The sequence below is a fragment of the Callorhinus ursinus genome, unplaced genomic scaffold (genome assembly GCF_003265705.2).
Source record: "Callorhinus ursinus isolate GAN/ISIS: 27379988/994484 unplaced genomic scaffold, GSC_fseal_2.0 scaffold28, whole genome shotgun sequence".
Classification (NCBI taxonomy): Eukaryota; Metazoa; Chordata; class Mammalia; order Carnivora; family Otariidae; genus Callorhinus; species Callorhinus ursinus.
In genome coordinates this window covers 9,657,075-9,682,653 of record NW_027397090.1, presented here as the reverse complement: position 1 = coordinate 9,682,653, position 25,579 = coordinate 9,657,075, and the positions used below count along the sequence as shown (strand labels likewise).

General features: G+C 42.1%; 1 protein-coding gene across 1 annotated transcript in view; it reads left to right on the top strand.

The window, feature by feature from the left end:
• ENTREP1 (endosomal transmembrane epsin interactor 1) overlaps window positions 1-25,579 on the top strand; it is a 61,172-nt gene that overhangs the window by 20,674 nt on the left and 14,919 nt on the right. Inside the window, exons 3-4 of the mRNA XM_025891354.2 lie at window positions 17,725-17,835; window positions 24,036-24,164. Coding sequence (XP_025747139.2) covers window positions 17,725-17,835; window positions 24,036-24,164 — 240 coding nt within the window. The remainder of the gene's footprint in view (window positions 1-17,724; window positions 17,836-24,035; window positions 24,165-25,579) is intronic.

The following is a 25,579-nucleotide window of genomic DNA, read 5'->3' as shown; positions in this document are numbered from 1 at the left end:
TGCTTAAGAGTAGGGAATGGTAGGCTCAACAGTCCTGTCTCAGAGGAACCAAGAAGACCATTCGGGAGAAAGTCCTCTGTAAACACTGGCTGAAAGCAGACTGGAGAGTCCCGTGAACTGTCACTGCCCTTACCTTCTTTACCAACATGGTCTGGTCCCCTCCTTACTCCCTTCTCCCCAAACTGACAGAGCTGTGTCCGGCAGGCTTCGGGGGGAGAAGTGGACCCCAAAAGTAGGGAAACAAAGAAGATCGCAGTCACTCTCTTGCCTCTCCTCGGCAGGCTGGCTCCTTCCCTACAATGATCCGTCAGATAAGAGGGAGAGAAGCGAAAAACGAAGTTCCAAGTTTTGACTGGGACCCAGGTCCCGACATCCTAATTACAGAAATGAGACTTTTTGTAACTTAAGGTGATTGGAGGATTTTTTGCACCTGATATTGACCAGAGAGGTCATGGGCACAGCTCCAAATTTCATCTAAGGGGTCAGGACGAACTAGCCCTGCAATGTGGGCTTGAACAACATTGAGGGAGAGAACAAAGTGGTTTTCTCTTGGCACCCGTGAGTCCTGCTTACTCAAGGGATCAGCGACATTATTTTTGGTAGCAGCACCGTGAATGATTGAGGCTAGAGAAAAGAAAATGTAACCCTGTGTCCCTCAGAGGGGGGTAGGTTTGAGCAGCCATGTCAAATCTGTTATTCTTTCTTATTCTCTGTCATTTGCTCGGTACCGTCCCACATTTCAGTTTCCTTCAGTTTTGGACCATGACTTTGACAGATAGGTTTATATTATTTCTGGAGTTTCTAAATGCCTCTTTTCTTTTTCTTCTGGCAAAAAAGGCATCTAATCTCGGAGATGATCTAGCTGCTGTGTCTTCTTCTTCTTTTTTAAAACAGTTTTATTGAACTATATTTGACATACTATAACATTCACCCATGTAAAATGTACAGTTCAGTAGTTGTTACATGTTCACAGATAGGCACAAACAGCTTCACCATCAGTTGTAGGACATTTTCATCACCCCCCCCAAAAAACCCCAGTACCCATTAGACGTCCCTCCCATTTCTGGGGCATCTGGGTGGCTCAGTTGGTTAAGCATCCGACTCTTTTTTTTTTTTTAAGATTTTATTTATTTGAGACAGAGAGAGAGAGTGTGTGTGTGAGAGAGCACGAGTGGGGTGAAGGGCAGAGGGAGAAGCAGACTCCCTGCTGAGCAGGGAGCCAGATGCTGGGATGATCACCTGAGCTGAAGACAGATGCTTAACCAACTGAGCCACCCAGGCGTCCCAAGCATCCGACTCTCGATTTCAGCTCAGGTCATGATCTCTGGGTCATGAGATCAAGCCCTGTGTCACGCTCCATGCTCAATGTGGAGTCTGCCTGAGATTCTCCCTCTACCTCTGCCCCTCCCCACCCAGCAACCTCGTGTGCAAGCGCACGCATTCTCTCTCAAAATAAATAAATAAATCTTAAAAAATGTCCCTCTCATTTCTTTGCAATACCCCCCAGCCCTAGAAAGCCGCTAATGAACTGTCTCCATAAATTTGCCTATTCTGGGTATTTCAAATAAATGGAATCATATAATATGTGATCCTTTGTAACTGGCTTCTTTCACTTAGTGTATTTTTTAGCACAGTGTTTTTAAGGATCACCCATATTATAGCATGTATTAGTACCTTTTCTCCTTTTTATTGTTGGATACTATTCCACCGATGGATGTATTACATTTTATTTATCTATTCATCAGCTAATGATCATGGACACTTTTTAGCTATCACGAATAACGCTGCTGTGAACATTAGCATACAAGGTTTCTGTGGACATGTTTTCATTTCTCTTGCCTATACACATAGGATAGAATGGCTCAGGCATATGGTAGCTCTGTGTTGAACACTTTGGGGAACTGTTTCCCAAAGCAGCTATATCATTTTACATTCCCATCAGCAGTGTGTCCAGGTTCCAGTTCCTCTTTGTCGATGCTTATTATTGTCTGTCTTTTTGATGAGAGCCAGCTCTATGGGTGTGATGTGGTCTCTCATTGTGTTTTTTGATTTGTTGTTGAGAATCTTTTCATGTGCTTATTGGCCATTTGCCCGTCTTCTTTGGAGAAATGACTGTTTAGATTCTTTGCCCATTTTTCCATTGGGTTATTTGCCTTTTTGTTATAAGTCTCTTATCAGATATATGGTTAGCAATTTACTTTTTTGACGGTGTCCTTTGAGGCACAAAAGTTTTTTATTTTGATAACGTCCAGTTTATCTATTTTTTCTTGTGTTGCTAAGCAGTCGTATTTAAGAAGGCTGATCTAACCCAAGATCGTGAATATTTACTTCTATATTTTCTTGTAAGAGTTTTATTGTTTTAGCTTATGCTTGGGTCTGTGGTCCATTTTGAGTCAATTTTTGCATATGCTATGGAGGCAGTGGTCCAAGTTCATTCTTCTGAATGAGTGGGTATCCAGTTGTCCCAACATCATTTGTTAAAAAGACTATTCTTTCCTCATTGAATTGTCTTGGAATACTTGTTGAAAATCAGTTGAGTCTAAGTGTGAGGTTTCTTAATCTGGCTTCCTAATCACACTCTCTGCTAGTTGTCCCACGTTTTCCTTTGGACATTTCTGGGACTACTGACTTCCTGTTCTAGTTTGGACTTTTTTCTGTTTTTCTAGGCCTGCGGCACAGATGTCATCTGAATATTTCTTTTCTTTGTATTCCTGGATTACAGCTGTTGTTTCTTAGATCTCATGCCTCATGTATTTTTTCCTTGAATCCCCTTTTCATTTTGCCAGAGACCATGATCGAATAAAAATTGTCAGAAATGATGTGAAGGAAGAGAAACTCTTAGAGTTTCAGTGTCTTGATGTGTCTTTGTTTTGCCCTCCCATTTGAAGGATGGTTTGCCTAGATAGAGAATTCTAGGGTCGAAAGGTTTTCTGTCCAGAATTTGAAGGCATTGCTTGATAACTTCTCTCACTGGTGAGAAGCTTGACGCTGACTGATTCTCGTTCCTCAGTAAGCAGCCTCTTTTTTTCTTATCTGGAAGCTTTCAGGATCTTTTCTTTACCTTGGTATTGATAAAGCTTAATTTTCAAGAAGATGAAATCATGACTCCTGGGAAAAGTGAACATGTGTCATTAATGAGGGAAAACTGTTTCAAAGAACATTTGAGAAGTTAAGTATTTGTAGGTAATGTTAAGCATGGACTGCTGGGATGGAGACAAAATGAGTGGATGTCCAGCAGGCCCTAAGTGGTACCTTCAGAGGTTTTCTGCTCCATTGGACAGAATTTATTCTCATTTCTACTGAAAAAAAAACAAACTACGACATAAACTGTGCCTCTACAGGGCTGTAAAATAGCCAATTATATAAGCAGATAAGTAAATGGAATAGCCAAAAATCTCCTTTGCTTTCTCCAAGTTTCAGATAATTTTTCTGATGGTCTTCTGAAATTACATGAGGCTGTGTCTAGTCGTGGGTCTTCTTTTCCTTCATCCTTTTTGAGTACTTTTACTCTGTGAAGCTCTGAGGTCTTTTAATTAGAAGACATGTGTGTTTCTTCACACTGAGCGCTTTTCTTTATTGTTTCTTTCATTATTTCCTTCCCTCCATTGGCTCTTTCTTCCTGGAACATCTAATAGATAGATGTTGGATCTCTTGAATTTTTGCCTTTTTGTTTCTTCATTTTTCAAAGTCTTAGACTTATGGTACATCACTCCTATATACTTTATGAGGCGTTTCCTAAGAATAAGACATTCTTCTACCTCACAATAATAACATTATCACAACTAAGAAACTTATTGGTAATTTCCTAATGCCAGGTAATATTCGGCCCATTTTAACTTTTCCCCAGTTACTCCAAAATGTTGTATAACTTTTTCTTAATCAAAAGCTTTTAACTGAAGTATGATCTGTGGATATTTCTGTATGGTGTAAGTGTATGTGTAAGTGTACAGTCTGATGTATTATCAAAAATTATACCTGTGTAGACTAGCTTTTTTTTCTTTTTTTTTCAATCCATGACCCAATCAAGGGTCAGTCATTTCATTAGATTATTCTGTCTCTGTAGTCTTTTCTGTTCTAGAACAGTCTTCCTGCCACTTTTTCCCCCAGGGATTGACTTAGTGAAGACATGAGTCCAGTTGGTTTATTCCTCCCTTTCCTCCCCGCTCCTTTACCTTCTCCCCTTCCCCATTTCCTTTTGTCCTGCTCCTCCATTTCCCCTTCATTCTTCTTTTGATAATGCCCCTAATCTGAGAGAAATAATACAGCTCCTCTGGTACCCACAACCCAGCTACTATAATCACTGACACAAATTTAGACTTGTCTCATCTACACCCCCGAACATTTCTCTTCTCTTTCTCCTGCCACCGGGTTGTGTTGAAATAAGTAACGGCCTTGACAACATTTCATCCTCAAATATTTTGGTATATATTTATAAATGGTACAGCTGGTAACTCAGCAAGGGCTGTTGACTAGAGCATGAATGTGTGGCTTCCCCACATAACAGCTGCCCAGCATGGTGGCTGGATGCTGCAAGGGAGTGTCTCAGAATGGTGATCCAAGGGCCCAGGGGATGGGGTAGGGTGGGAAGTAGAGTGGGGGTGCGTGGAGTGGGGAGGGTGTGCCAGGCTTCCTGGGATCCAGCCTTGGATGTCTGTTGCATTCTGTTTGTCAAAAAGTTCCTAGGGCCCGCCTAGGTAGGGCACAAAATCTGAACCAAAGACACAAAGACATAGATGGTCTTAAATTATACTGAATGAGTGGATGGAGGAATCCATTAGTCAATCAGTTAACAAAAGAAAGAAAGCCAATTCTTTATGATAAACACTACATGGAGATATCATGCATTCTTAATAATATTCTGGAACATATAGAGAACAGATCTGAAAGGCAAACACTGGATTTACCATCACTGCTTGCATGAAAATAGCTACTACCAGTGCTTCTGGTGGGAGCTACCACTTTCTAGGGAAAGAAGACGGGAAGGGTTGGGACTCCTGTCCCATTATTTCAAAGGAAGTAGGAGTGTAGGTGGGGGAGTGAGTGGGTAGAAGGACAAAGCACCCAGTCCTTAGAATTTAGGTTATATTTTCCCATTGAAACAAGAACGCTATGGGATCAAGCTGGGAATCTAACCAACATTTTAACATTTATGTCCTCAGAGCCGGGGAGTCCAAGCTCCAAACTACTGATTAGTCACTGGTTAATAAGACAAATGTCGTAGGACCTTTGACAGTTAATGTAACTGTTTAGTTAGCTCTTAACATGTAACATTTTAATTCAGTTTGGGGAAGCATTTTAATACAAAAATGTAGAATCATGAGCAAAGTTATCGGAGCACAGCATACAGACACCGGACAAAAGGTTGAAGACACCAAAGGAATACTTTTCTGAACTAGGTTAGCAAAATGAATGTTAAGATTGACCACCCAGCACCATGGCAACCAACAAAACATAACAAATCACAGCCACTCTCAAAGCCCAGACTCTTGCTGCTTTATACCTATTTCAGGAGTGCACACATGCACTGACTTGGTTTGCCTGTGTGCCTTTAATCCTTGGATCCCAAAAGAACCTACCCTGGGGCTTCACTTCCTTGACATCCTTTAAACTTCTTCCAGAAGCCTGGCAGATATTTTACCAACGTCCAGACTGGTACTCTTTGCCAACAAGCCAAACACAGGCCCACTGCTATGAATGGAACCAGCTGTCTCCCTTTCCTCTCAGAGATACTTAGGTATCAGATTTATTCACATTATGGCTGTCCCCACATTCTCTTTTTACAAAGTATTTAAAATATAATAACATTTATTTCCAGTCCCTTTCTCAATAGGCACAAAAGGCTTCTTCCCATCCCCACCAGAGTAAGACAAATTTGGGACACAGCTTCGAGGTGAGCTTATAACCTCGGTTAAAGCACTTATAACTGAGAGTTGCTAATTCCTGGTGAAAATGTACAAATCTGGGGCGCCTGGGTGGCTCAGTCTTTAAGCGTCTGCCTTCGGCCCAGGTCATGATCCCAGGGTCCTGGGATCAAGCCCCGCATTTGGCTCCCTGCTCGGCGGGAAGCCTGCTTCTCCCTCTCCCACTCCCCCTGCTTGTGTTCCCTCTCTCGCTGTGTCTCTCTCTGTCAAATAAATAAAATATTTTAAAAAAATGTACAAATCTCAGGGGTACTTTTGAGGCTCCTTGCTTATGAAGAAGAAATTCTGCCTTACCATGGGGTCCTTTTCCCCATTCCCTGTATGCTGTGCTCCTATAACTTTGCTCATGATTCTACATTTTTGTAGTATTTTTTAAATTGGAAGTTTTTGAGAAGTTTCTCTTCACGAGGAAAGAATTTGTTGAGCTTTTGATATTTATTTATTTTTTTAAAAGATTTTATTTATTTATTTGACAGAGACACAGCGAGAGAGGGAACACAAGCAGGGGGAGTGGGAGAGGGAGAAGCAGGCTTCCCGCCTAGCAGGGAGCCCGATGCGGGGCTCGATCCCAGGACCCTGGGATCACAACCTGAGCCGAAGGCAGACGCTAGACGACTGAGCCACCCAGGCGCCCCGCTTTTGATATTTAAATGGCAGTGTGCACACACACACACACACACACACACACAGTTTCACTAATCCCATTCATGAGGCTCCACCCTCATTGCCTAACCACCCGGCAGAGGCACCACCTCCCGACGCCAACATCTTGGAGTTAGGCTCTCAACAAATGTATTTTGGGGAGACACAGACATTCAGGCCACAGCACTAAGTTTTATTCCTTTTATGAGCTTCCTCTGATTTGTTCATCCATTCTCCTATTCTTGGACATTTGGGTTGTTTCCAGTTTGGGGCTATTATGACCCAGCGCTCTGACATGCCTGGCTGTGTCTTTTTGGGGACATATGCATTAATTTGTCTTGCGCATATGCCTAGAAGTGAATTGCTGAGTCACAGGGCGGTATATGTTGAATTTTGTTAGAAAGAGTAAGCGCCATTCTTCTTCAGAGTGGTTGTACCAATTTCTAACTGCTTCTTAGACCCTCAGCCAGTCCTGTTTTTAGACTCACTTTCACCGCGACGCCCCCATTTCTGAACATTTGGAGAGTCTGAGCAGAGGATCCTGTGGTTTTGGCTTCCCTCATTGCTATTGCGGGAGTCTCTTCTCAGCACCCCTGCGTCCAGTTCACACAGGCCCATTGGCTTTCCAGCTTTTAAAATTTTGATGCTGTTTTCCTGTCCTTATGGATTTCTCTATTTAAAACTTTTCCTTTGCTGCTCTTGTAATGGGTTTTTAGGAATTGGTAGCACTAAATGCTTATGTTCACTCCACCATATTAAACCTCTCATTTTTAAACCACGCTACCTTCACACGATCTCTGGAACTATTTATTTATTTAAACATGCTTAGGCGAGCTTCAGTTGCATCTTGAGTTTGGAGCAGTAGGGAAGAAGCAGCAAAATACAAGTCCTTAGACAGTAGGGAAAGGTCAACCTATTTAGGGAATGAAATCTTGTACCAAAAAAGATAGTCAACAATACCAAGCTGTGAGAGGCATAATTATTTAATGAGATTATGTGATGGGGATTATGAGAAATTTTTAGCAGGTAGAAACGGGCAAATTGAAGGAGATGTTCCTTCTTGGTGGGCTCAGGTTCCCCAAACATTCTTTTATTAGGTCATTTGATTGAGACCTGGAAAGGACTGAGGGCACAATTGCAAGAGATCAGAGTGGAGGTGAATTCCATTATGAAAAACATAATGCCTTTGCATCAAGCTACCTGGTATATACGTATCATAAAATACTCCCGGCTCAAGCGCGTAACAGTAAAACCAAAAGCATAAAAGGCATCACTCACATTGCCTGTCCCTGGGAGAGGACCAGCTCCTTGGATCTTGGATTTTGCACCTTCCCCTTAAAAGCCCCAGGGTGCCAGTTACAGAGGGCAAGGCCTCCACTTTTTGGGTCCCACTGTCTTTCATGTCTAAAATCCAAGTTCTAGAAAGACATTTTTGCATTGACTCTGGGCTTTTCCTTTTCTTGATGGTAAATCCCAATGATGAGTTGGTCTCGGTAGAATTCCGGAACTGTATGTAACCCATGGTGTTCCCTTCGCTGGGCAGGTGGTGATGACTGAGTTGAGAACAATAGGAACGAAGCTGAAAGGTCAGAAAAAAATTAGGTCAAGTATAAAGAAGAAATTTATAGAGACGATGTATCAGTCAAGGTCCTGGCGGGGCACAGATAACAAGAAAATTATATCTTGAGAAGAGGTTAATAAAGGGCTTGTTCACAAAGGAATGCACAAGGTGTAGGGAACAGTGAAGGGAAGACTGTCCCTAAGCCTGACCAGAATCTGGAATTTGGGGTCAGGTACAGAGGACCCCTTGAAAGAAACTGTGGCTTTCTATTAAGGGACACAGCCAGCCTGAAGCTACAGAGAAGGAACCCATAGAATAACTAGCCCGAACTCTCCTCCCTCCCTCCCTCCAGTCTTCTGCCAGGGCTCTCCAATGGCTGAACTTCACTTACGACAAGAGGGCAAAGGGGCCCCATGGATACAGTCTTCGTAGGCCAGCCTCCTTGGGAAGAGCCCAGGAGAGAGGATCAGGAGATCTCTTGCACACAAGTGTCAATGGTCAGCATGGAGTGAGTTCCTGTAGGAACTTATCTGCAGGCCGCAGGAAGAATTCTTTTTAGAGAAGTTTTGGAAACAGTGTACCTGCAGATTATTCTTACAATTAGAGTACCTCTTCCAGCTGCCATTAACTCAGGCACACAAGTGTTAAGAACAAAATGGTGCAATTCATTTTCTGAAATTCATTTTGTAATAACAAGCTGCTCCCCCGAAGAGGAAGTGCCTATTATTATTAATAATAAAACCGATTGCATAGTATTTTGCAGCATGCAAAGGACTTTTATGTATGTCATTTTGTGTGAATCTCTCATTATTCTTGTGAGGTGGCTAGGAATATAGACCTTTTGATGAGAAAAGTGAGTCTCACCGAGGTTGCTTAAAACATCACAGCAAACGAGGGAGAAAGCCTGATTTTGAACCAGGTGTCTTGATTCCAAATTCAGGTGCTCGTCAGAAAGAGAAATTCAGATCACCTGCAATGACGTTTTTAAAGGCAAGAATGATGACAATATAAAAAATGTAAGAAATTCTTCCCCTTTGCTGATAGAGCTGAGTGGACTTTGTGACTATCATGTTCCTCCTTAGTAGCTGATGTTTTACTGCCTTCTGTTTGGGAGGACACCCCCTGGTGATGAGCGGGATGGAAATTTGGGTCTTGGAAGTTATACGATTTTAACTAGGTTAAAGCCAGAGAGGTCTATCCTGAAAGTCCCTGTAAATCCTAAGTGGGTCCCTTATAACTCCAATATTGTACACCATTGAACCCGATCCAGCCCCTGAAGGAGGCATGGTTGGTATCCTCATAGCCCCCATATCTGATACATGCTGCCGTTGTCTACACTAGAATAATTCAAATGACCAAATAGCCAATAAGCTTGGCCAGAGTTTTAATGATAGTAATAAAAAAGCCACACGAAGGAATAAACTTGGGGGACAGTGCATGGTGATTTTGTACACCGCCTATGTGCCTTGGCTGTGTCCTCATTCTGGGGTTGGCGTTCTGGTGATCTGACTTTGACTTCTCATTGGCAGCCCATCCAGTGCGAGAGAGAAGCTTAATCTACCAGGCAGTTAATCTCTGGAGCATTCTCTCAGTTTCTTTGTTATTCTGACATTCAAGAAATAGCCCCATTCATTGTATGATCTCACGCTCCTGTCTTGGCAGATGGATTCAGAATTGTCCTTCTTACTTTCTTTTTAATATTGTAAATATAATTTATATAAATCCCTGATCAAAAGTGTTCCGTTAGCTAACTTTTGAGAGTTGGATATACCGATGTAGCCAACATCCCAAACAAGATATGGAACATTTCTATCATTTCAGAAAATTCTCTTCTTTCTTCCCAGTCAATCCCTTCCCCCCACCAAGTAGGCACCACTCTTCTGATTTCTATCACTATGATTTTTTTTGTCTATTCTTGAACTTCATGTAAGTGGAATCATATAATATCTGACTTACTTCACTCAATGTCTTTGAACTTCTTTGTGTTGTATATCGGTAGTGTGTTCCTTTGTATTGCTGGAAGTATTCCATTGTTTGAAAATACCACAATTTTTTTTAAAGATTTTATTCATTTATTTGACAGAGAGAGACACAGCGAGAGCAGGAACACAAGCAGGGGGAGTGGGAGAGGGAGAAGCAGGCTTCCCGCTGAGCAGGGAGCCCGATGTGGGGCTCGATCCCAGGACCCTGGGACCATGACCTGAGCCAAAGGCAGACGCTTGACGACTGAGCCACCCAGGTGCCCCGAAAATACCACAGTTTATTTACTTATTCTCCTGCTGTTGGATATTTTGAGTTATTTTCATTTTTGGTCTAATATGCATAAAACTGCTATAAACATTTCTCTGTAAGTCTTTTTGTGGGTAACCGCACTTATTTCTCTGGGTCTATTCCTAGGAGTGGAATAGCAGGTCTTAAGGTAGGCGTATATTCAGATTTTTTTTTTTTTGCAGTTTTTAAATACACGTTTTACTGTAGAATAATTTTAGATTTATGGAAGTATTTCAAAGATAATAAAGAGAGGTTCTGTATATGCCATACTATTTCCCCATCATTGACATCTTAATATAGTACATAGTACATTTGTCACAACTAACGAACCAATATTGATACACTCTTATCAACTAAAATCCATACTCTTCAGATTCTCTTAGTTTATATCTAATGTTCTTTTTCTGTTCATTATTCCAGCCTAAGAGACCACATTACATTTGCTTGTCATGTCTCTTTAGGCTCCACTTGGCTGTGACAGTTTTTCAGACTTCCCTTGTTTTTGAGGACCTTGACCATTTTGAGGAGTACTTGTCAGGTATTTTGCAGCATGGACCTCAATTGGGATTGTCTGATGTTTTTCTTATGATTAGACTGAGGTTATCATCAGTTTGGTAGAGGAAGAACACGGAGGTAAAATGCTATTTTCATCACATCATATCAAGGGTACACGCCGTCCACATGACTTATCAGCGATATTAACCTTGGTCCCCTGGTTGATGTCAAGTTTGTCAAGTTTCTCCACCAGAAGATTACTCCCCCTCTCCTATTTCTATACTGTATTCTTTGGAAGGAACTCACCTGGTACAACCCATACTTAAGAAGTAGGGAGTCAAGGGTGGAGTATCTCCATAAATCACAGTTGACCTTTGAACAACAGGGATTTGAACTGCATGGGTCCATTTAAATGCAGATCTTTTCTTTTTTCTATTCTTTTTTTTTTTTTAGATTTATTTATTTGAGAGAAAGAGAGAGAGAGAGAGAGCACACAGAGGGAGAGGGAGAAGTAGACTCCCCACTCAGCAGGGAGCCAGATGCTGGGCTCCATCCCAGGACTCTGGGATCATGACCCAAGCCGAAGGCAGACGCTCAACTGACTGAGCCATCCAGGCGCCCCAGATTTTGTTTCTAGAAAATATAGTACAGTATTGTAAATATATTTTCTCGTCCTTATGATTTTCTTAGTAACATGTTCTTTTCTCTAGCTTACTTTATTGTAAGAATACAGTATATAATACATATAACATGCAAAATATGTGTTAATCGACTGTTATCGGCAAGGCTTCTGGTCAATAATAGACTATTAATAGTTAAGTTTATGGGCAGTCAGAAGTCATATTCCGATTTTGCACTGCATGCCGGGGTTGGGGGTTGGCACCCCTCAGCCCTGCATTGTGTAAGAGTCAACGTATTTAGAATTCTTTGGCATGGAAGATTTATATTTAGTTTTTAAGAGGTGGCAGAACCATTTTATACTCAGACAAGCAATGCGGGAGAGTCTGTGTGCTCCTCATCCTCACAAACACTTGATGTTGTCATTCTTCCTAATTTTAACCATTCTAGTTGATGTGAAGTGGTATCTCACTGTGGTTTTAATTTGCATTCGTGATGACTAATGATTTTGAGTAATTTTTCATGGGCTTATTGGCCATTCCTATATCTTCCTTTGTGAAATATCTTGTTCAAGTCTTTTGTCCGATTTTTTTGTGTTGTCTTTTTTTTTTTATTGAATTGAGGCGTTATTTCTATATCCTGGATAAAGGTTCTTTGTTTAATATATGCATGAAAGATTTTCTCCCAGTCTGTGGCTTGCCTGTTGATTTTCTTTTTTTTTTTACCTTTTTATTGTTATGTTAATCACCATATATTACATCATTTGTTTTGGTGTAGTGTTCCATGATTCATTGTTTGTTCATAACACCCAGTGCTCCATGCAGAATGTGCCCTCTTTAATACCCATCACCAGGCTAACCCATCCCCCCACCCTCCTCCCCTCTAGAACCCTCAGTTTGTTTTTCAGAGTCCATCATCTCTCATGGTTCGTCTCCCCCTCCAACTTGCTCCCCTTCATTCTTCCTCTCCTGCTATCTTCTTCTTTTTCTTTTTTCTTAAAATATGTTGCGTTATTTGTTTCAGAAGTACAGATCTGTGATTCAACAGTCGTGCACAACTCACAGCGGTCACCGTAGCACATACCCTCCCCAATGTCTATCATCCAGCCACCCCATCCCTCCCACCCCCAACCACTCCAGTAACACTCAGTTTGTTCCTGAGATTAAGATTTCCTCATATCAGTGAGGTCATATGATACATGTCTTTCTCTGATTGACTTATTTCACTAAGCATAACACCCTCCAGTTCTATCCATGTCGTTGCAAATGGCAAGATCTCATTCCTTTTGATGGCTGCATAATATTCCATTGTGTATATATACCACTTCTTCTTTATCCATTCATCTGTCGATGGACATCTTGGCTCTTTCCACAGTTTGGCTATTGTGGACATTGCTGCTATAAACATCGGGGTGCACGTACCCCTTCGGGTCCCTACATTTGTATCTTTGGGGTAAATACCCAGTAGTGCAATTGCTGGATCGAATGGTAGCTCTAATTTCAACTGTTTGAGGAACCTCCATACTGTTTTCCAGAGTGGTCGCACCAGCTTGCATTCCCACCAACAGTGTAGGAGGTTTCCCCTTTCTCCACATCCCCGCCAACATCTGTCATTCCCTGACTTGTTAATTTTAGCCATTCTGACGGGTGTGAGGTGGTATCTCATGGAGGTTTTGATTTGGATTTCCCTGATGCCGAGCGATGTGGAGCACTTTTTCATGTGCCTGTTGGCCATTTGGATGTCTTCTTTGGAAAAATGTCTGTTCATGTTTTCTGCCCATTTCTTGATTGGATTATTTGTTCTTTGGGTGTTGAGTTTGATAAGTTCTTTATAGATTTTGGATACTAGCCCTTTATCTGATATGTCATTTGCAAATATTTTCTCCCATTCTGTCGGTTGTCTTTTGGTTTTGTGGACTGTTTCTTTTGCTGTGCAAAAGCTTTTTATCTTGATGAAATCCTAATAGTTCATTTTTGCCCTGGCTTCCCGTGCCTTTGGCGATGTTTCTAGGAAGAAGTTGCTGCGGCTGAGGTCGAAGAGGTTGCTACCTGTGTTCTCCTTTAGGATTTGGATGGACTCCTTCTCACGTTTAGGTCTTTCAACCATTTGGAGTCTATTTTTGTGTGTGGTGTAAGGAAATGGTCCAGTTTCATTCTTCTGCATGTGGCTGTCCAATTTTCCCAACACCATTTGTTGAAGAGACTGTCTTTTTTCCATTGGACATTCTTTCCTGCTTTGTCAAAGATAAGTTGACCATAGACTTGAGGGTCCATTCCTGGGCTGTCTATTCTGTTCCATTGATCTATGGGTCTGTTTTTGTGCCAGTACCATACTGTCTTGATGATGACAGCTTTGTAATAGAGCTGGAAGTCCGGAATTGTGATGCTGCCAGCTTTGCTTTTCTTTTTCAATATTCCTCTGGCTATTCGGGGTCTCTTCTGGTTCCATACAAATTTTAGGATTATTTGTTCCATTTCTTTGAAAAAAGTGGATGGTATTTTGACGGGGATTGCATTGAATGTGTAGATTGCTCTAGGTAGCATTGACATCTTCACAATGTTGGTTCTCCCAATCCATGAGCATGGAACGTTTTTCCATTTCTTTGTGTCTTCTTCAATTTCTTTCCTGAGTATTTTATAGTTTTCTGAGTACAGATCCTTTGCCTCTTTGGTTAAATTTATTCCTAGGTATCTTATGGTTTTGGGTGCAATTGTGAATGGGATCGACTCCTTGATTTGTCTCTCTTCTGTCTTGTTGTTGGTGTATAGGAATGCCACTGATTTCTGTGCATTGATTTTATAGCCTGCTACTTGACTGAATTCCTGTATGAGTTCTAGCAGTTTTGGGGTGGAGTCTTTTGGGTTTTCCACATAAAGTATCATATCATCTGCAAAGAGTGAGAGTTTGACTTCCTCTTTGCCAATTTGGATGCCTTTGATTTCTTCTTGTTGTCTGATTGCTGTGGCTAGGACTTCTAATACTATGTTGAATAGCAGTGGTGAGAGTGGACATCCCTGCCACGTTCCTGACCTTAGGGGAAAAGCTCTCAGCCTTTCCCCATTGAGAATGATATTTGCTGTAGGTTTTTCGTAGATGGCTTTTATGATATTGAGGTATGTACCCTCTATCCCTATACTCTGAAGAGTTTTGATCAAGAAAGGATGCTGTACTTTGTCAAATGCTTTTTCTGCATCTATTGAGAGGATCATAGGATTCTTGTTCTTTCTTTTGTTAATGTATTGTATCACGTTGATTGATTGGCGGATGTTGAACCAGCCTTGCAGCCCAGGGATAAATCCCACTTGGTCGTGGTGAATAATCCTTTTAATGTACTGTTGGATCCTATTGGCTAGTATTTTGGTGAGACTTTTTGCATCCATGTTCATCAACGATATTGGTCTGTAATTCTCCTTTTTGATGGGGTCTTTGTCTGGTTTGGGGATCAAGGTAATGGTGGCCTCATAAAATGAATTTGGAAGTTTCCCTTCCATTTGTATTTTTTGGAACAGTTTCAGGAGAATAGGTATTAATTCTTCTTTAAATGTCTGATAGAATTCCCCTGGGAAGCCATCTGGCCCTGGGCTTTTGTTTGTTGGGAGATTTTTGATGACTGCTTCAATTTCCTTAGTGGTTATAGGTCTGTTCAGGTTTTCTATTTCTTCCTGGTTCAGTTTTGGTAGTTGATACATCTCTAGGAATGCACCCATTTCTTCCAAGTTATCTAATTTGCTGGCATAGAGTTGCTCATCATATGTTCTTATAATTGTTTGTATTTCTTTGGTGTTGGTTGTGATCTCTCCTCTTTCATTCATGATTTTGTTGATTTGGGCATTTCTCCTTTCTTTTTGATCAGTCTGGCCAGGGGTTTATCAATCTTGTTAATTCTTTCAAAGAACCAGCTCCTAGTTTCGTTGATCTGTTCTTCTGTTCTTTTGGTTTCTAGTTCATTGATTTCTGCTCTGATCTTGATTATTTCTCTTCTCCTGCTGGGTTTAGGCTTTCTTTGCTGTTCTTTCTCCAGCTCCTTTAGGTGTAGGGTTAGGTTGTGTATTTGAGACCTTTCTTGTTTCTTGAGAAAGGCTTGTATTGCTATATACTTTCCTCTCAGGACTGCCTTTGCTGTATCCCAAAGATTTTGGACAGTTGTGTTTTCATTTTCATTGGTTTCCATGAATTTTTTTAATTTTTCTTTAATTTCCTGGTTGACGCATTCATTCTTTAGTAGGATGCTCTTTAGCCTCCATGTATTTGAGTTCTTTCCGACTTTCCTCTTGTGATTGAGTTCTAGTTTCAAAGCATTGTGGTCCGAAAATATGCAGGGGATGATCCCAATCTTTTGGTTCCGGTTGAGACCTGATTTGTGACCTAGGATGTGATCAATTCTGGAGAATGTTCCATGGGCACTAGAGAAGAATGTGTATTCTGTTGCTTTGGGATGGAATGTTCTGAATATGTCTGTGAAGCCTGTTGGTTTTCTTAACAGTGTCATTTAATGAGTTGGATCGAAGATTTTAATAAAGAGATTTGGGGACCAGTGCTGGAAGTAATGAACCCTCACTCATTCTATATCTGATGCTGCTAATTTTTATTTACGAAGATTTATTATTTATTTTTAAAAGATTTTATTTATTTATTTGAGAGAGAGAGAGAGAGAGTGCAGGGGAGGAGCAGAGGGAGTGGGGAGAAGCAGACTCTGTGCTGAGCACAGAGCCCCGCATGGGGCTTGATCTCAAGACCCTGAGATCCTGACCTGAGCTGAAACTGAGAGTTGCGCTCAACCGACTGAGCCACCGAGGGGGCCCCATAGTTACGAAGGTTTATGATGTGCTGGTGGGCATGAGGATTATAACCACACTTTCTTTTCAAGGCATCTGGTATTGCATGAAAAGATACTTTTCAAAGGAAAGTTAGACTTCCCCATAGTAACAACAATTGTGTTGCTGGTTGTGAAGACTCCAGATGTGTTAGGTCTCTTTGAGTAAGCTGCTGCCAGTGCATAGGAGCAGCGCAGGTAAGAAGATCATGTTCTGTCCTTGGCCAACTTTGCGTCCTCATTTGGCCAACTTTGCGTCCTCATTTACCAAAGCTTTGACATGATAATGACTGACATAGCGCTCAAGGGGGCTGTGCTGTCTGCTGATCCAGTTAAGCCCTACAGACACTGACGAATCAGGAGAAACAGTAACACAGCAGCTTCGGCCAGCACTTCCCCCAAGATTTGATGACAGAGTGCATAGTCCTTTTACAGATTAACAAAACAAGGAGAGAAGCGAGGCCCTACTACTCCTGGAGAGGCAGAAAGAATTCCTCTTAGGGAGAGGGGCATCATGTGATATTAAATACTGACTCATTACATGGGTTTAGGGGAGACGTTTTCAAGCTTCCTGGAATACCAGCAACAAAAAACAAGCTTTCCAAACTAGAGTTCATATGCGAACTCACATACCAACCCAACTCTGGCATTTGCTACCGAACTGATGCTTGGTTCTAATGCTGATCATCATTAGCTCCAATCTTTTATATTTGCGATAAGATTTGATTTTGATAATAAATATAGTTCTCAAGTTGAAAAGCTGTAGTAGTCCTTTATTGGCACTAAGTAAAATCTGGCTTTTTGGTTGATTTCCATTAATTCTGAATTATTTAGTGTAACATTTGGAACATTTAGCTTTGGAGAAAAATATATAGAAGATCACTGTGGACTTGTTCTTTAATACCTACACTGTTTGGAACTGAGAAAAGACTTAGCTTTGTTTTTACTTGTACACTGTCACTTCTGTCGGGCTCTGAGTGCTCTGATTTTCCTGGGTTCCACTTACATGCTAGAATTCTCCATTTGTCTACTTATCACTGATCCTGCAAAACTCAGAAAAAAAAAAAATAGCAACAGCTCAAGGAGGAACTGGCCACGGCTCCATGCAAGGGACAGATCAGCGCTGAGAGAGCCAGAACTTCCTTAGATGCAAAGAGAGAAAAAAAATTAGGGACTTGAAATTATTGAGAAGACTTGAGAGTCGGTGGTCTTCTTCAACAGTTTAAAAATTCTACAATGTGAACAAAAGGTTGGTACATTGAAAACATGGTTCGGACGTCTTTTTTTTTTCTTTAAATGTGTGCCCTCTAGGAAGAGAATATGATTTTTTTTTCTTTTTACTCAGACAAAACTCTGATTTTAGCTATTGTCTTTTCTAACGGCCTCTTTTCCTGCCACTTCAGGTGAACCTCTTTGTGCTGCTGTCTGTGGTGTGTGTCCTCTTAAATCTAGCTGGATTTATCCTCGGCTGCCAGGGGGCCCAGTTTGTGTCCAGCGTGCCCAGATGTGATCTGGTAAGTTGTCCGAAACCGTCGCTGTGCGCCTGCGCGGACCCTGGCTTTCCCGGGGGGCGGGGGAGGGGTGCGCGCACTGTGTGCCCGGCAAGCTCCCTCGAGTGAAGCCTGCTCTTTGTTTCGTTTCCCCATGTCCCCTGACCAACTTCAGGTATTTCTTTTCCAAAGCAGGGACCAGCTAGCAGAGCCCCAGAACCACAGTGAGATAGCGCGTCGTTAGTTAGGGAATGGACCGGTCAGGTGTCCACAAGCAGTATCGGTCTGCTCTCATCCGAAGAGGGAAAACGGAGATGATCAGAATACAGGTCAGCCGTCCTTTCTCCAAAACCTCTGGAGGCTGGCTGTGTTTCAGCATTCAGAGTTTCCCCGATTTTGAGAAGATAAACCTGATGCATACGTTACTTACGCTGTAGCAAGCACCCCGCTCGACTCTGGGGCAGCAGGTTGTAATCACAACGTCTGGTTTTCGGGGCTTTTTGAATTTCAGAATTGTGGTTAAGAGGTTATGGACCTGCACAATCTCCGAATATTTTCTTTTAATTTTTTGACTGTGGTAAAATGCATGTAGTAGCATAAAATGTGCCATCTTCATTTTTAAGAGTTAAGTTTAGTAGTTGATGTACATTCACGTTGTTGGGCAACCAATCTCCAGAACATTTTTCTTGTTGCAAAACTGAAACTCTGTCCATATTAAATAGCTCCCCCACCTTCCTGGCTGTGATAAAGCCTGGGCCTCCCCCATTAGGAAGACTCCTCAGGGACTCACCACAAACCCATTGCTCTTTCTAACACTGCTTTACAAGTTTTCTGATTTTGTCACCCCATTGGTTATTAACCGTACGTTACAGGATCCCAGGCTCACAGCCTTTTTTGGCTTTTAAGGCCCTCTGCAGTTCACCCTTGTCCTGCCCACTCCCGGAGGCAGCTCACCCTGTCATTGCTCCAAAGCTTGCCTGGCATTGCCCTACTTTCATACTTTAAACAGCACCTCTCCCCCCAAATTCCCTGTCCATCAGTCCTTGTTCCTCCAAATGATATCAGTCCTTTACAGACCCATTCAAAGATTACCTCCTTCAGGAAACAGTTCCTAAACTCCCAGGAAAGATAATCTTCCAGAATGTCTTATATGTACCTCTCTCAGGCATTTATCCTTTTCGTTTTTTGGACTAGAGACATTCATACACCTGTCTTCTCTGTTCTTCTGAGTTGGGATCTCCCCAAGGGCAATGTCACCATCTCTATTAATTTGGGAGTTCCCAATGGTCCCCCTGCACTGCCTCCCACTCCTTCACATACAGAGTTCCCAGGGGGGAAAAATAAGTTGAACCAAGCTTGGTTTTCCAATTACTAATCACACAGCAAATTAGAAGGGGCAAAGAGACCAGACACAGGCTGAAAGTGGTAAGTCCCAGTATCTGGAAAGACAGTTTGGAGAAATTGTAGCATCTCTTATGTCAAGACACTGATTAGAGGCTGCAGAGAGTAGAAAGGAAAGTCAGACCTCGTTCCTGACCTAGAAGTTTATCATGTGCAAGAGGAACAGGTTAAACGCAGCAGATGCTTGAGTGGTGTTTGTGGAGGGAATGAATACATGCCCAGATACAGGTAGATCCACTGGGTTTGGCCTCAGAGTGAGACACGGCGCCCGGGACATGCAGAGAAAGAAGGGCTTGTATCGGGGGAAGATAAGGAATATAGGTATTTGAGATGGACCTTGAATGATGAATAGATAAGGAGAGTGGGTAGAGCCCCAGAGAGGCGAGTACTCAGAGGGCAGTGGTGGTGGGAAATGAGCCTTGGTAGCTCTTGGAAAAGCAGAAGCCAGATTGCAAGGGGTCAAGGGTATAGTTAATGGGCTTTCCTGAGAAATTCTGTGGTTCTTTACCCTGGGTGCCCATTAGACTCACCTGGGGGAACTTTGTAAAGAATCCCCTAACTGGGGCCACATTCCCAAAGATTCTCAGTTGGCCTGGCCGGGGGGAGGGGGTGGGTCTAGGCATCTGTATCTTTTTATATTTTAAGTGTATTTTTATTTAAACCTTTTCTCCCCACCACAAAACCAATTCTGTGATTGTATTTGATTATAAAACTGTAAAAATTTGGGCAAGTCATAAAAGTATAGAACTTAAAAAAAAACTCACTCTTCTGGGTAAGCACAGTTCACCATTTGGCGGATTTTGGGGGCACCTCTTTATAGACATAAAAACACACGATTTCCATCAGTGGGACCGTATCATAATTGTTGTTTTTCATTAGGGAGGCTATTTGACCAATGAAATCTTTTTGGGGGAGGGGACACTCTTCCTCATTCCCTCTCCACCATGCTAGTCACCCCAAATTCCTGCTAACAAGCTGGGGGGTCTCCCTCCATGTGTTCAGATTACCTCACATAAATACGTAGGGGGTGGACCTCATCGTGATATATTTTCCAAAAATGGCACATATTGTATCCACTCCCCTACATACTGTGTTTCTCACTTACAGATTTAACACTCTTCTTTGTTTAGAACAGCTAGTTCTCTATTGCCTTGTTGTCTGTGGTGGTTTGGGTTTTGGCCGATAAAAACAATGTAGCCACGCATACCATCCTGCACATCCCCCTGGCCAATTTTCGCCAGCCGGAGGAAGCTCCCAGGTCAGACATTGTTCCTGGTAGGGAAGATGTAGTTTTTCTTCTGTTTGTCTCATTTAAAAAAAAAAAAGTTCCACGTTCAACCCTTTGGTGATGCTGTTTTTTTTAATGGAGGTAAAATTTACAGTGAAATGCACAGACTTGAAGTGTGCAGTTCATTGAGTTTTGACCAATGTATATATTCATCTTGACAAATGAACACACTCATGTATACACCCCAAACAAGATCCAGAACATTAGTTTTGCCTGTTCTTGCATTTCACCCAAATGGAGTCATAGGGTATATACCTTTTTGTCTCTGTCTTATTTTGCTTAGCACAACAATTTTGAGATCTGTCCATGATTTTGTGTTGTGTCAGTTGCTTTTTTTTTGCACATCAGGATTTCATTGTATACAAATATCACATTTTGTTTAATCCACTCTCCTGTTGATGGACATTTCCATTGTTTCCAGTTTGGGGGTATTATGAACAGAGCTCTTGTAAACATTTTTGTAGAGTCGTGGTTTTTCTTGTGGGTCCCTTCTCATTTCTCTTGAGTAAATAAAGAGGTGTGGGATTTGCTCAGTCACATGGTAAAAGTAGGTCTGTGTAACTTTAAGAAATTGCTAAACAGTTTCCCAAAGTGGCTGGGGAATAAGTATCTTTGATTTAAAATATTTGGCCGGTTCCTTTATTAAAAGGTTCAACTGATATTTCTACCGGTGACCCTTTGCCAACTGTAAGCATTTCTGTCTAGTGTTTGTCAGTCTGATGGGGCTGGTGTGAGAGCTCCTTGTTATGTTAGCTTGCAGTTCCCTCATTGCAAGAGAAGGTGTCCTCCTTTTTTTGAAAGCTTCCTAGAAGAGGCTAATGAGCAGCCAGTGTTGAGAACCATAATCCTGGTGATGAGGAGAGGGCGGGGAGGGCATGGTGGGTCAGGGAATAGTATCAGGGTAGAAGGGTGGATGATTTTCATGTAGAGGCTTGGACAAGGTTGTTTGTGGATGGTTAAGAGATCGAAGAGAAGTTGGAATAACTTTGCAGAAAGGGATTAAGAAGGGAGATGAAGGGTCAGGAACAGAAAGAACAAGAAATCCAAAACGCACCATTGCCTGGCACCATTTTGTACAGAGCCTCAGGGCTCCCGTGTCAGCTGGGCACAGCCACTGATACCCATTTTTATTTGGACAATGATTAAACTTCCCAAAAGCCTTGTGTAAAGAGATTAACCTTCACCCATCTGGAAAATTGTTGCATCCGGACCAGTTCAGCCCGGAAGTTCCGGATAGATGAGGTTTCCAGGTACATACAAGTCTGGTTGTGTGTGAATAATGCCGCTGTGTGTGTGTGGCCCACACAGGCCTGTTTTCTCTCTTAACTGAACACCTTTTACCAAGAATGGACTCGAGTGGGAGGGGAGTACTTTGTAAGATGACACTGGATATTACCTGCAGGAGGCAGAATCCTTAGGTAAGATTTTGAAGCTTATGTAAGTACAAGAAATGGAAACCTGCACTGCACGGTGTTGAGAAAAGTGAGCGAGCGTGGTTGGTGTTTGGCAAGAGGAGAGCCTTGGGCACATGAACAGAATGGAGCAACCTGATGGCTGCTTATTTGTAACTACTAAATAGTACTGTTAGTATTAAATCAGGGGGTTCTCAGCTGGACTTCAAAGGAAGAAGCCCAATAGGAATAACACTTACCTGCTGAATTTAGCCCAGGGTAAGGACTATTATTAATTTATGGAAGAGGGGCTAAGAGAAAGCCAGTGATCCCCGAGAGGAAATAAAATACCCACCCCCCAGACCCTGCCTAGAGAAATCCTGTCTGAATGGCCACAGTAGTTTTCCCTTAGAAGGCAAAACTCTAGTGTAGATTTTAGCAACAGGATGTGCCTTCAAAAAAGTGAGACAGTGGAAGAAAAATTCAGACTCAGACAGTCTTTTGCTTTTGTGTGTGTCTGGGGGTCGGATTGTGGATCTAGGTGTGAGGACATTGTTGAGATAACAGTCTCTGTGGGCAAACCAGGAAAAGACAGAAACCAAGTGGAGATGAATGGATGGAGATGGAGTCCATCAAGGTAACTCTAGCTGTTGTAATTCTTTGTATCAGAAGCAGAATTTATATCAAAATCTGGGCATCAGTGTTTGATATACTATTGCACCCTTTTCAGTGTGGTTTAGGGATGGAGAATAAGAAATGTTATAGGATCCATGGAGTTTTGGAAGAGGCAAAACTAGTCCTTGTGGAAAAAATTAAAAAAGTATTTGTGGGAGGGCAGGGATTGATGGGGAAGGGCACAATGGAATTTTCTCTGGTGATGCTATGTTCTGTATGTTGTTAAGGGTTCGGGGTGCATTGCTTAAAATTCTGCAAATGGTATGCTTAAGATTTGTGTATGTAAATTTTGTGTGTGTGTATATAAGTTTCACATCCAAAGAAAATATGTGATCTTTAGTGGAAATTTTTCCCTTTGCTTCCTAATCAGCTTATGTAATAAGGAACTGTATTTTCTCTTAATCTGGAAAAATACCATAAATTTGTTACTAGAGGGTAACTAGAGAGTAAGTGTAGTTAGAAGGTAAGAATCTTAATTCAATAAGAAAAAAGACCCTTCTTCTCTCTTAAGTAACTCTAACACTGTAGACGTTCAGTTATTCTTAAAGATTCCTGAAGAATTTTGCAGCAAGTGCCGTCAAAACTGCCTACTTAACAAGTATGACAAAGGCATGGCTTTCCCTTTTAACCAAAATAGAATAACCAACTTCAACAATTCAAGAGGCAAAGCAAGTAAGAATGAACCTCTGCTCCGAAATTATGGGTCTTAATTAACCAAAACCAGGTGTTGCTTATTCTCACAACTTGAGTCAAGGGAGACTTCAAAAAGTGGTTGCAAGTTTGCAAAACATTTCACTACAAGTAAGAGATTACTCATCACTGATATTATCACTTCAAATCTGTGACCACATTGAAGATGTCAAACTGAGGGATCTCCTTAAGCCTACATGGTTTAGGGCTACTGTTCATCAAATATACCGTGTTTCTCACGGGCACATGGTAGCTTGAACTTCCTTGCCCTCTTGGAGTTAGATAGGGCTATAAGATTCACTTTGGCAATTGTGAGCTAAAGCGATGAGGGTCATTTGCAAGAGGAAGATTTAAGCTAGAGTTACGAGATTTAGCAAGTAAAAACACAGGACACCCAATTAAATCTGAATTTCAAATAAACAGCAAATAGTTTTTTAACTGGGTGTCCCATATTTTATCCAGCAACCCTACTTTAAGTGCCAACGTGCATTTTATCATGTGCTCTCCATCTCTCTGGCACAGTGATCATTAATCCTAAAATGGTGTGTGCTTCGTCAACCTGGGTTCCTAATGGACTAAGATGAGCAGAGCACCCTGCTGACCTACAGTGGGCATTCGCATATTCAAGAAATAACCTTCTCGTCCACACCATACCCTAGCCTATCCTGATGGATCCAGACACCACCATATCTCATTCTGTAGGATTGGTGCTCCAATATGTAGCCTGCATATTTATTCTCAATAATGAAATTATGGTTCTGCCTTTCTCCCCCTTTAAGGTGGACTTAGGTGAAGGAAAGATTTGCTTCTGTTGTGAAGAATTTCAACCAGCCAAATGCACGGACAAAGAAAATGCCTTGAAACTCTTTCCGGTTCAGTCTTGTAGCGCTGTTCACCTTCTACTTAAGGTACCTTGAGCGGATCCCACCCCCATCAGTAAATACACTAGAGAGCCCTCAAATAAGGCAAAGTTATTTGAAATAGCCTTACTCTGTTACCTCCCTCAATCAATTGGGCTGCACATAGGAGCCAACCCTCATCAGTGACCCAGAGGCAGGAGTGACTTCAGGAAGAAGCACAGATTGTGTGTCTCTTAAGTAATGAATGGATGGCTTTCTTTGTGTTCAAGAGTTACAAGATAGCAAAAAATGTAAAGGAGTATACATGTGTTTCCATCCATGCACACGCACAATGTAGCTACACATAGATGATGCAGCTTTTAGCAAAACCTTAACTTTTTTTATTTAAAGTAGGCTTTCCACCCACGTGGGGCTTGAACTCACGAGCCTAAGATTAAGAGTTGCATGCCCCACCAGCTGAGCCAGCCAGGCACCCCTGCTTTGGGCAAAACCTTTCAACTGCCTGCCCATTTGTCCTTGTTGTGACGCTCCTTTGTCAGTTTCAGTGAGTCCCGTGGGCTGTTGGGTGCTGCCGAGCCCAGACACAGAGGCTTAGGACAGATAAGCAGTTAGAAAACGCAGGGGACATTCATGCACCTTACCTCTTGTTTCATAGGCAGCGACTAGAATGAGTGAGAGATTAAAAATAAATGACACCAGTTGCAGAGAAGTACAAAATTACCCTTTGTTAGGGACTTGGATAAAAGTTGAGTCCTGACTCACTGGGGCTCATTAGCCCAGTGAGTGACAAGATCAGTTGGTGAACCGTGAGGTATTAGTTCTTGGATAATTCCTCGCTGAGGGCTTTCTTCAGGTCTTTGTTTTGGGTTTGTTTTTTTGTTCGAAGGAGGAGTCTCTCCGCTGCCAGCTCTCTGAGAATGTAAAAGTGGCCTTCTGTCTTTGGCTTCTGGATTTCTGGTAGCTGAGTCACCCCCAAACTTTGAGCCAAGACCCCTCTTGGGGAAAGCCTCGCTAAGGAGCCAAGACTGTGGCAAAAGAAACTTTTGGAATTGCCCTTACGGCTATTTTGAGACGTGGGTTTGGAGAAGAGATGCCCTCTTTATGCTCTGGCTGGCCTGCCCCCCGCGCTGTCGTAGCTGGGTGCCCAGGGGAGCTCTGCCAATAGCTCCCAAAATAGAATCAGTGGCCACAAATAAAACAGCAGGCCGTCCCCAGTGGGAGGCTGGAATTGCTATCACTGGGGACACCAACTTCAGAAGAGACGCTCATTGCTCTTCTGGAAGGAACATTTCCAGACAATGTTCTGATGCTGGCAAAAAGAAAACTTGTAATACCAGGGCTTTCTGGGACAGGAAGCCTCTAAGATAAGTTTTTTAAAATGCTTATATGACTGCATGAGAGCCATATTAATAACCAGTATTCATTTGGCACTTACCACGAGCCAGACATCAAAGTCCTTCGCA